Source organism: Chionomys nivalis, chromosome 7 (assembly GCF_950005125.1).
Source record: "Chionomys nivalis chromosome 7, mChiNiv1.1, whole genome shotgun sequence".
In the NCBI taxonomy this organism is placed as follows: Eukaryota; Metazoa; Chordata; class Mammalia; order Rodentia; family Cricetidae; genus Chionomys; species Chionomys nivalis.
Genome location: NC_080092.1, coordinates 77,500,467 through 77,511,788, shown reverse-complemented (window position 1 = coordinate 77,511,788; position 11,322 = coordinate 77,500,467). Strand labels below are relative to the sequence as shown.

Below are 11,322 nucleotides of genomic sequence, written 5' to 3'. Positions count from 1 at the left end.
TGAGATGTGCCTGCTGCCCACAGTGCTCAGAATGGGCAAAATGCCCTGCTCAGGGTTTTCAGGTATTAGAATCCGAAGGTCTTGCCACAGTTCCTGCATGTTCTGTCTTAAGAGGTGTCCCCATATTCTGCTTGCCAAGGCCCAGAGTTACCAGATCTTTTCTATCAACCACTCCCCTACCTCCGTTCCATCAGGTGGCAGGGTCCTGAGGCTACAAACCTGCAGTCGGTTTGGGAGCCATTAGCATCATTCTCCTCTAAGGCCCACTAGTGAGCCAGAATTGAGAAACTGTTCACTGTTTAGGGAAACACTGCTTCATGAGTCACCTCTTGCCGTTGCCCCCAGAAGACCTCAGATGCCAACACAGTCAGACCTCATTCTATGTAGAGGCTGTCCCTGTCTTAGGATGTCAGCAGGTCCCATTGTCGATTCCCCTTCACATTCCTGGAAAACAAGAGGCCAACCAACCTCCCACTTCCCCCTCTCCTTCCATTGGCAATTTAAAATGGGGAGCAAATAGAGCCATCACCTGCTTGCCAGAGATTGTGCTGGGCACTCCCTCACCCCAAATGACTTCCCAATAGCCCTGACTGCTGTGCCTAGGTGCTCCCAGGACTAAAAGCTAAGCCTCTGGCAGGAGAGCCACCTAGCACACAGGCGTGCACCTACAAACTGGCTGACAGCAAGCAACGGAACAAAGGCACAACCATGTAACTATGGTGACAGTGAGCAATGTACAACCATGTAACTATGGTGACAGTGAGCAATGTAGAGCAGCCAAGGATCACCAGGACCTGAGGTCCTGATTCAGAGACCTTGAGTATGAGGAGTGGAAGAGCGGGGGAGCCGGCTCATAGGTGAAGTGTCTGCTGTACATGAAGGTTTGAGTTTGAATTCCTGCCACCTAAATAAAAGCCAGGCATAGTGGTTCGGGCCTGTGACTTCAGGGTGGGAAGCGGGTGCTGGGGACAGATCCTCTGAGCTCACTGGCCAGCCACCTTATCCAAGAGGTGAATTCCAGATCCAATGAGAGACCCTGCCTCAAAAAAGAGGTTAGAGAACAAAAGGAAGACACCTACTTCCAGCCTCTGTATATGTGTGAATGAGCACAGACCCATAACACTAACAGACAACTTTAAAAAGTGAATCACTCCCAATAAAGGTGGGTCTCTGTGAGTTCAAGGCCAGCCTGGTACACACAGCAAATTCCAGACTGCCAGGGTTATATAGTGAGGTCGTCAAAAATAACCCAAAACAAGAGCAGTAACAGAGGAGTGGGGCTGGGAATGGGGAGCATGTTCGCCATCCCAACACCTGAAAAGTGAGAGCAGAAGGAATTAAAGTCAGACCGAGCTACACTGAATTGGAGGCCAGTCTGGGATACAGGAGACCCTGTCTCAAAATCAAACAAGAACTGAGAAGTGGCTTAGCAGGTAAAAGTGGAACCCACCCACATGGTGGAAGGATTGCACCACCTCCTGCAAGCTGTCTTCTGTCACATATGTACGGTGACCCGCCCCAATAAAATATGTAAATCAATAAATTAATAACATGTACAAAAAGTGGGTAGTGTGCCTACACACCCAGCCGCCGGGGGTGGGGCATGCTTGCTGTCAGGAACTTGGAGTGATAGAGCCAGTCTGCATTATAGAGAGACCTCTTCCCAAATAAAATTGGACAAGGCTCACACCTGTAATCCCCGTACTTGATGCAGGTGGATTACCTTGAGTTAGAAGTCTGGGTTATGGTGTGGGATTCTGTCTCAATAAAATTAACTGACCAACCAAACAGCCAAATAGATGAGTCACTGTGGAGCTGATAACTGGAGTCCTAGGCAGGGCGGGGGGGGGGGGGGAGTAGCCTCTGGGTTCTAGGAAATAAAATCCAAGTAGCTCCAGGCGGGGACAGTCAGGGAGATGGGCAGGGTCATGGGCCAGGAACAAGAAGCTGCGAATGGCAAGTGATGGGGGGGGGGGTCTTACATTTTTCCATTTTATTTTTAATTAAGTGTGTATGTTGGGGTGGGGAGAGTGGAATACACGAGTGAAGGCTCTTGACGAGACTAGAAGAGGGCATTGGATCCCCTGGAACAGGACAGGTTGTGAGCTGCCTACGCGGATGCAGGGAAACTGAGCACTGGCCCTCTGCAGGAGCAATATACTCCAATAGGAAAGTGTCCAAGACCTGCCCAGTTGCTGCAGAGATGGCTTCTGTTGCAGCTTTCACAGCTGCAGGTGACAATCCAGTGTCTCGGGAGAAGAGAATGAAGTGCCAGGTTCTTGGCAGTGACACTAAATGGTCCAGAATGAAACCCAAATTCCAGTGGGCGCTCTCCCTGACCCCTGGTCACTCATCTGACTGCTTTAGTTGGGCCAGATAACCACAATCCTGTCCTCACCAATGCCAGAAAAGTGGTAGTTGTGTGTGTGTGCGCACACACACACACGTGCACTCATTTGTGTGTGGGTGTGAGTGGGTGTATGCACATGGGGGGGCACCCTCAACACTAACAGAATTGGAGTTTTTCTTCCTCTTATTTTTGGTTTTTAGAGACAGGGTTTCTCTGTGGAACAGCCCCAGCTATCCTGGAACTAGCTCTCTAGACAGGCTACCCTAGAACTCACAGAGATCCACCTGCCTCTGCCTCCCGAGTGCTGCAATTAAAGGCGAGTACTACCACCTGGCTTTCGTTCTTTTCTTTCTTTTCCTTCCTGCCTTCTTTCCTTCCTTCCTTTCTTCCTTTTTCTTTCTCTTTTCCTTTTCTTGTTGTTTTGTTTTTTTTTGAGACAGGGTTTCTCTGTGTAGCTCTTGCTGTTCTGGAACTCACTCTGTAGCCCAGGCTAGCCTTGAGTTTGGAGATCCACCTGCCTCAGCCTCTTGAGAGCTGGTATTAAAGCATGAGCCACAAGGCCCAGCTTGTCTCAGGTCAACTTTAAAGAGTGGTTTTCAGCCAGGTGGGCGTGGCAGTGCACATCTTTAATCCCAGCACTCAGGAGGCAGAGGCAGGTGGATCTCTGTGAGTTCAAGGCCAGCCTGGTCTATAGAGTGAGTTCCAGGACAGCCAGGGCTGCACAGAGAAACCCTATCTTGAAAAACAGAACAAACAAAAAGGGTGGTTCTCTTTCCACGTAGTGGGTTCCAGAGATCAAACTCAGGTTGTAAGGTTTGGTAGCAAGCACCCTTGGCCAATGAGCCGTCTCATTGGCTCCAACCTCTTTTTTTTTTTTTTTTTAAAGATTTATTTATTTATTATGGGTACAGTATTCTAAGTATTCTGTCTGCATATATGCCTACAGGCCAGAAGAGGGCACCAGACCTCATGACAGATGGTTGTGAGCCACCATGTGGTTGCTGGGAATTGAACTCAGGACCTTTGGAAGAGCAGGTAATGCTCTTAACCTCTGAGCCATCTCTCCAGCCCTGGCTCCAACCTCTTAATTTCTGACTTAATCCCATTGTGGTTGAGAACAAGAGTGTCTGATTTCTCTCCTTTGACATGCATGGGGATTTGCTTAAGGCCTACTATATGGACTGGCCAGAGAGTGTTCCACATGTGCCTGAGAAAGACGTGTTGTCCTTTGGAGTGTTCTTCAGAATCCTTGAGTCCAGCTGGTTTGCAGAAGTCGGGCTTTCTTCCTTGTGGTTAGTCTGTTCACCACTGAGTACGGGATGTTGAAGTTCTCCAACTAGCATAGAAAATTGTGTAGTTTTCCTTCAAGCTTGTTAGACTCCCTGTATCCGGACTGTCCTTGGGAACATACCTGCTTTTATCTTCTGATTGGCTGGCTTCTAGACTGTTAAAAAATATCCTTGTTCCTAGTTAGAAACAAGATGTCCTTGTCCCTCCTTAGCATTTCTGTCTTGTACTTAGAATAGTTACCCTAGCTCTCCCCATACGTTCTCACATGGTTTCTTATTCTAAACTTCCATTTTCAAATTTTATTCTATTTATTGCTTTTACCAAATTATCTCACAGAATCGACTTAATAAATAAAAGATTTATTTTTGCATCACACGTTCAAGGGAGTTTCGATCCATCTTGGGGAGAACACATTGTTGCTGGACGAGGACAGGAAGATCCTGCTGGAATGAGGGCAGTATGACCTTCAAAGGTTTGCTCTTGCGACCTACTTCTGCCAGCCAGACCCACAGACTTCAAAATAGTGCTACGAGGGAGTTGGGGACAATTGAGGTCACCATCTGAGCCTATCGGGGGGACAGTTTAGATTCAAATCATAAACCAGGCATGGTGGCACACATGTGTAGTTCCCAGCACTCAGGAGGCTGAGACAGGAGGATTGTCATAGTTTGAGACTAGCTTGGTCTACACTGCGACTTCCGGGTCAGCCAGGGTTAAACAGTGAGACCCTGACTAAAACAAAACAACAACCAGAAACAAAACTTTGCTGTAATGTAGATCTGTCCCCTACCTATCCCTTCATGCAGTTAGAGTCCTACAGATCATACCTTCATGGACAAGTTTTGCAATTATTGCTTTGTGCAGTGAGTTTTTTTTCTTTTTCAAGAGTTTCTCTGTGTAGACCAGACTGGCTTCAAACCCAGAGATCCACCTGCCTCTGTCTCCCCAGCACTGGGATTAGTATGTGCGCCACACTGCCCAGCTGTGCTTCTCTTATCTAGAAATGTCTTCGTTTGACTGTGAGGAGGGGTCCCACCCTCCCCTACTCCACCCCAACCATACTGTGTGTCTTTTCCTGGCTCCATAGCTCATTAATGGGGCGACCTCGGCATGGTACACCCTGTCCCATGCCTTGGTTTTCTCACATCCAGACAGGACCTAATGACAGCCCTGAGCTTGATGGCTGCAGGTGGGATCTAGGCAAAGCTCTCAAGGGGGGTTCTGAGCTCTCTCAAGTAGCAGCAGCCACAGAGCTATCCTGAGGGTTACATATATGAGAAAATGGCCAAGTCCCACACTGTCCTTTGGTAATGCTACTGGGTCTGAGATGCCTACGGTGGCAGCTGGCTAAGTCTCCTGGCTGTAGTACCTGAGGCCACTCTGAAGGCTTGAAAAACAGGGGCCTCTGCAGATGCTGCTCTGTGGGAGTCTGGAGGCCTCTTGCTGATGTAGGGATGGAGGTGTAGGGGCAACACCACCCACTTTGTGTGACTGTCTCTGCCCATACCAGTCTCCTAAGACACAAGAAGCCACCAGAGAGGAGGCTTCCTCTACCCTGTCACTCACCCTGGCCACCCTTCTTGCAGGGACATGAACCTCACCTGTCTCCATCCCAGAGCTGTTATGTCCCTTTCCCCATCTGAAACAAGTGAGACTCTGGTTCACGCCCAAGAAAGGCCATTTATTTCCAAGATATAGACTGTACTTTGAAGACAGGGCTTTCAGAAGCAGGAATCTTAGTTATCGCCTAGAGAGGTGAGTGTCAGGGACACAGTAGGAGGAGCCATGCAGATGTAGGGGCTTTATCCAACACTGTTACAACACTTTTTAAAATGAGCAAAACATCTTTAAAAATCCTTATAAATTCTTTATAATATGTTACACATTAGAGACAATATTTACAGTAAAAGGGAGAGGGGGAGACTTTACAGCAAACCTTTGCATAAACCAAAGAGATTGAGGAAGGACTTGGGCAGCAGGGCTGGCAACCCCACTGGGACTTCCCTGGAATGAGTGAGGACCGGTGGAGGCAGGACAGGTGCTCCAAGGTTTATTTACAATGTGGGGGTGGGAAGCTGGATCCCACCCATCCTGCAGGAATAGCCCAGCTGAGACCCTAGAAATCAACAGGTTCTTCCTGCCGGTTCCCCTAGAAGGAGAAGGGGGGTCTGCATGCTGAGCCATGGAAGCAAGATCAAAAGGAGGAAGACGCCAGATCCTGGACACTCCAAAAAACTGGGGAGCAGGCAGGTCCGCAGGTCAAAGAATTTAGAGGGGTGACTAAGATTGGCAAAGGGTGTGAGGAGTGACTTGGTGGTTGTGGGGTTCAGTCCTGCCTCTGGAAGCGGCCTCAACTCAGCCTTGGGCTCTGACAAGATAGGGATAAGGTGCCTGTGTACACCAAAAGCAGGGCCCTGGCTGGGGGACAAGTGGGGAGATGAAGGGGTTGGGGCAGAAGTGGCGACTGGAAACACCTTTGCACAGTGACTAACACACACTCACACACACACAAGCCCCCTCTCCCATGGACACCCAACCCTATACAACCGCTCCCCAGGCATTCATCTTCCCCTAATTGGGGTGGGAGGAAGGCAGAGGACAGAGGCAAAAATCCAGCCTGTAGATTTCCTTCAGTATGAAGCTTGGGCGGTCCGCCCACACTCCATTCTCAACAAGGGTCCCTAAGTGGACTCACGGAAATGGGCCACTCAGTCCTTTATCCAAGGGACATGAACCCCAGCAGCCCCTTCCCTCTCCTGAAGACTCCCCCATCTGCCCATCACATCAAACTCCAGCCGGCGGCACCAGCACGGCCCTATCTCCCCACTCGATACCCGGATAGGGAAGGGTGTCACAGACACTGGTGGAGGCGGGCGGCAGTCGAGCGGCGCGTGGGCAGTCCCTGTAGGTTCCCTAGGTCTCCCGATGGCAGCGAGGCGGCGGATGAAGCCCGTGCCTTGGTAGACTCCAGGCTGCTGAGGCCAGAGTCCTTGTTGTCGCTGTGCGGTCGAGCGCCGGCTGGCTCCGGGGCGCCCCCTCCGCCCAGCTCCTTCCACTCGTTGAAGTTGAGGTCGGTCAGCGGGCTCTGCACCACCACCGTGTGGCGGCGCCAGCTGCTCCGGCGGCGCCGGGTCTCAGGCGACAGCGGGCGCCGAAGCCGCACCGCCAGCATGTCGTCGGCGGTGCCGCGGAGACGCAGCCGCAGGGCTTCCACGCGCGAGGGTCGTGATCCGAGCGCCGAGGCGGCCGCTGGGGGCCGCAGCGACTCCTGGCTGCTGGACGACGCCGAGCCCAGCGGCTCGGGACCGCGGGGACCCGCCCGGGCCGTGCCCGCGCCCGGACTCTCTCCATCCGCGCGGCTGCGAGACAGGCGACGGCGCGCCAGCGTGTCGCACGGCATAAGATGGTGTGAGCTGAAGGACGGCCGGCGCGCCAGACGCCCCCCGGGGCCCGCGCTGCCCTCCGTGTCCGTCTCCACGTGGCTCAGCTCGCTGCGCTCGTCGTCCGCCTCGTCGCCCGCGCCCGCGCGCCGCCCGCCGGTGCCCGAGCACACGCTTCGGTCCATGGTGGACAGGGTGGAGTAGCCCGAGACGATGGAGCGCGTGTCCGCCGCGGGCCGCTCGTCGGGTGCCGTCGGGGGGCTGAGGCGACCCGGGACCTCCACAGCTGTAGGGCCCGGCAGCTGCTCCTCGGGTGGCTCCTGCGTCCCCGCCGCAGCCTTGTGTGCCTCCTGCTCGGAGTCATCATCGGTGCTGCTGCCCAGGCCCCGCGCCTCCCGCCGCTTTTTCCTTTTGCGGTTGACCGCAGAGATGAAGGAGATCGCCAGCATCTCCCGGGCGTAAGGCTCTTTCTTGGGAACCAACGAACCCTGTGAGAGGAGACAAGGAGGGTAAGGAAGGACTCATCCATCACCTTGCACATTCCTACTCCCCTCCCAAAACGATGGCATCCAATGAGCCATGTCCAAAACAAACCAGTCCCCCACACCAGTAGGCCAAAAGTTTCCCATCCACTCGGTGACTCTGGAGTGTCATCATCACCTAAGGATCACCACCGCGCGCTCCTATCCATAACTCGGCATCATCTCTGATCTGGGAGCTGGCGGGAGTCTTCTCCAGCCACTTCCAGATAAATTCTTCAGACATACAAGTGACAGTCCTTGACAGTGTCTGGTATGGGATCCCCGGTATAAATGCTAATGCTTCGGGCATACTACTCCTCAGCTGGTCTTTCCTTGGTCACAAGCATCTACCCTTCTCCCTCTCCACTCATCCCACTTGAGAAGCCTTCCTCTCCAGGGTAGCACCCTGGTCATATCTCCCTTGTCACCTGTCAATCCCCAGCCCTGAATTAACTCAATGACTTCTGTGTTGTTCTTGCTGACCTCACTCCACAGACCAGGCTGGCTTAGAACTCAGAGATCTCCTCCTGCCTCTGCCTCTCCAGTGTCGGGATTAAAGGCATGTGCCATCATGCCCAGCTTCCAATTCTTGATTTCCCTTTTCATTTGTATTTATCTTTTTATTTTTAATTGTGTGTGTGTGTGTGCGTGTACAGCGTGCACAGCTGAGCGCAGGGGCTTGAGGCCAGAGGCAGGCGTCGTCCTGGAGCTGGACCTGTGGGTGTTTGCTGGCCCCACAATATTGCTCTTTCCAGATTCTTTTTCTTAATTTTTTTTTTTTTTAGATTTGTTCGTTTTCTGTGTTTGAGTGTTCTGCCTGTGTGTGTATGTGAACCATCCATGTCTATTGCTGTAGAGGTCAGAGGAAAGCACTGCATCCCCTGGGTCTGGAGTTACAGTGGGAGCTGCCATGTGGTTGCTGGGAATTAAACCCCGGTCCTCTGCAAGCGTAGCCAGTGCTCTAAACCACTGAGCAGTCTCCCCAGCCCGGCTCTCCCACACCCTACTCCAGCTCTCGCTTCTTTAGACGCACATGCTCACAAAGAGCACCGGAGTGCTTAGACAGCGGCGGCAATAGGCCACCGTGGTTGGGTATTTTAAACACAGACATCCACGGCAACAGGAGGAAGCGCTGAGAACTGAACTTCCGCTTCAGCGGACAGGGAAATCACCAGCCACAGCCTCCACACAAGGGCTCTGATTGGGGCCTGGCGGGGCATGGGCGCTGAGCCTCAATGTTTGCTGCAGGAGTTTTGAGCATACCTTCTGGAACAAGACTACATAGCTGTCTCTGGATTTATTCATTCGTTTATTTCTTTATTATATAGGTGCTTTGCCTGAATGCACATCTGTACAACTCAAGGGGGCATCGAATTCCATTACAGATGGTTGTGAGCCACCATGTGGTTGCTGGGAATTGAACTCAGGACCTCCGGAAGAGCAGCCAGTGCTCTTAACCTCTGAGTCATTTCTCCGGCCCTGTCATCTGATTTTTGAAGGGGTCTCTGACTGAGAGTGTGAGGAGAGAAACTCTCTTTCCAGTGTTTGTGATTTCCATGTGGCCAGATAATTTTCCCTTGCAGCTTTGGATGGGCCACGGGGCTAAGGAACCTGTGGTGAAATGGGATAAGGCCACGCTGGATCAGACAGACCCGCTGGGGACCAGGGGGTCTTGGGCAGGTTACTGCAGACTGTATGGAGAGGAGTGAGGGGCCATCCAAGAAGTAAAAAGGGACCCTTCCCTCAAACATGAACTTCTAATGTTAAACTAGCATGCTTAGCTGAGCTTGTGGTGCCAGTGCACTCCAGTAAGGAAGAGCCGAAAGGGAGGAGCCACCGGAGTGTGACTGTAAGTTTGGCCGGGTGTGGATCCACATGAGTGTCCTGCCCCTGGCCTGAGGGAAAGGCTAGGACAATGGCTGTGACAGGACCAGAACTCTTCTGTCCCATTAGAAGCCTCTGAAAAACCTGCTGCATGAAAGAAGACAGAGCAGGCCACCCTGCGGCCTCCGTACACTGCTGTGTGACTACCCCAGCATTGCTTTGGGGAACACAGCTGACAATCACTGGCCTGGATTTCAGAGTCAGAGGCTGGCAATGGTAAGTCTCAGCACTCAGCAGATGTAGCCCCTACCCTTGGGAACTCAAGGCTGGCTGGGGGCCTAGGCCTTGATGCTGCAGACACAGGTTCCTGGGGCCTCTTCTTTTCTCTCCTTTTAAAGATTTGTTTATTTATTATGTATCAGTGTTCTACCTGCAAGTATGCCTGACCACCAGAAGAGGGCACCAGGTCTCACTATAGATGGCTGTGAGCTGTGGGCCACCATATGGTGCTGGGAATTGAAACTCAGGTCCTCTGGAGAAGCAGTCAGTGCTCTTAACCACTGAGCCAGCTTTCCACCTCCTAGGCTCCTTGTATCCTTAGCATTCAGTACAGTGAGGCCATATAGGGGAGGTTCGGCTGAGATCTGAGGCATGACTCAATGACTATCCCTGTATCTGGAGACACTGGCAGCCTTAGATATTGGGGGATGCGGGTATCACATATGGGGTTGAGTATTCCCGCCTCTTCTACCTCCTGGAAGAGCTTCTGAAGAATTTGTAGTAGTTTTGTGTGTGTGCGTGTTTCTTTTTTATAATTTATTTTTTATTTTATGTGTAATATGCAAGTATGTTCAACATTGAGTGCAGTGCCCAAAGAGACATCAGATCTCCCAGGACTGGAGTCACAGGCAGTTGTGAGATGCCATGTGGGTTCTGGGAACCAAACCCAGGTCCTCTGCAAGAGCAGTCAGTACTTTTAATCTCTGAGACAATCTCTCTCCAACCCCTGAGGTAGTATTTCTATGTAAGCACTTAAATAACATTCTTTTAGATTTATTTTTATTTTTGAGTGTGTGGGTATATGTGTGCACACGTGCACATAAGAATAGGTGTGTGTGTTTACATGGGCATGCATTCAGGCCAAAAGAGGGTGCCAGATTCCCTGGAGCTGGAATTAGTGGTGATTGTGAACTATCAAATGTAAGTGCTAAAAACTGAACTCTGGTCCTCTGCAAGAGCGGTACGTGTTCAACAGCTGGGCCATCCTTCCAGTCCCCAAGTATACTTCAAATAAGTATTTATATTTTAGACAACTATAGTTCTGGGTCACTTCCTAGTGGAAATGAATTCTAAGAAACATGTCATGAAGTGATTTCATCACTGTGTGAACACTGTAGTGTGTACTTATATAAACTGGACAGTATTAATTAACCTACCACACACATAAGGCTGTAAGGGGCCACTTTCATGTATGTGGCCCACTGCTGTCTAAAATGTCACTGTGAAGTGGGAGACTTTTTGTTGTTTGAGTTTTTGTTGTTGATGTTTGCTTGTTTGTTTGTTTGAGATAGGGTTTCACTGTGTAACAGCCTTGGCTGTCCTGGGACTAGCTCTGTAGACCAGGCTGGCCTCAAACTCACAAAGATCCCTCTGACCCTGCCTCCCGAGTGCTGGGATTAAAGGCCTGTGTTACTACTGACTTTTTTTTTTAATCATATTATTGTGGTGATTTGAATAAGAATGGCTCTGTTAGCTCATGTATATTTGAATGTTAAATCATCAGGAAGTGGCATTATTTGAAAGGATTAGAAGGATTAAGAGGTGTGGCCTTGTTAGAGTACCTGTGTCACTGAGGGTGGGTTTCCAAAGCCCATACCAGAGTTTCTCTCTTTCTGCCTGTGGATCAGGACACAATTCTTAGCTACTGTTCCAGTGTCTGTCTACATGCAGCCATGCT

At 51.0% G+C, this 11,322-nt stretch overlaps 1 protein-coding gene across 5 annotated transcripts in view; it reads right to left on the bottom strand.

Moving 5' to 3' along the window:
* Positions 1 to 5,310: 5,310 nt before the first annotated feature.
* The window catches only part of Arhgap23 (Rho GTPase activating protein 23), a 94,315-nt gene continuing 88,303 nt past the window's right edge, over positions 5,311 to 11,322 (bottom strand). For all 5 annotated transcript variants that reach the window (XM_057774183.1, XM_057774182.1, XM_057774181.1 and 2 more), the window contains one exon: positions 5,311 to 7,508. In XM_057774183.1, coding sequence (XP_057630166.1) covers positions 6,492 to 7,508 — 1,017 coding nt within the window. In that variant the 3' untranslated portion in view covers positions 5,311 to 6,491. The remainder of the gene's footprint in view (positions 7,509 to 11,322) is intronic.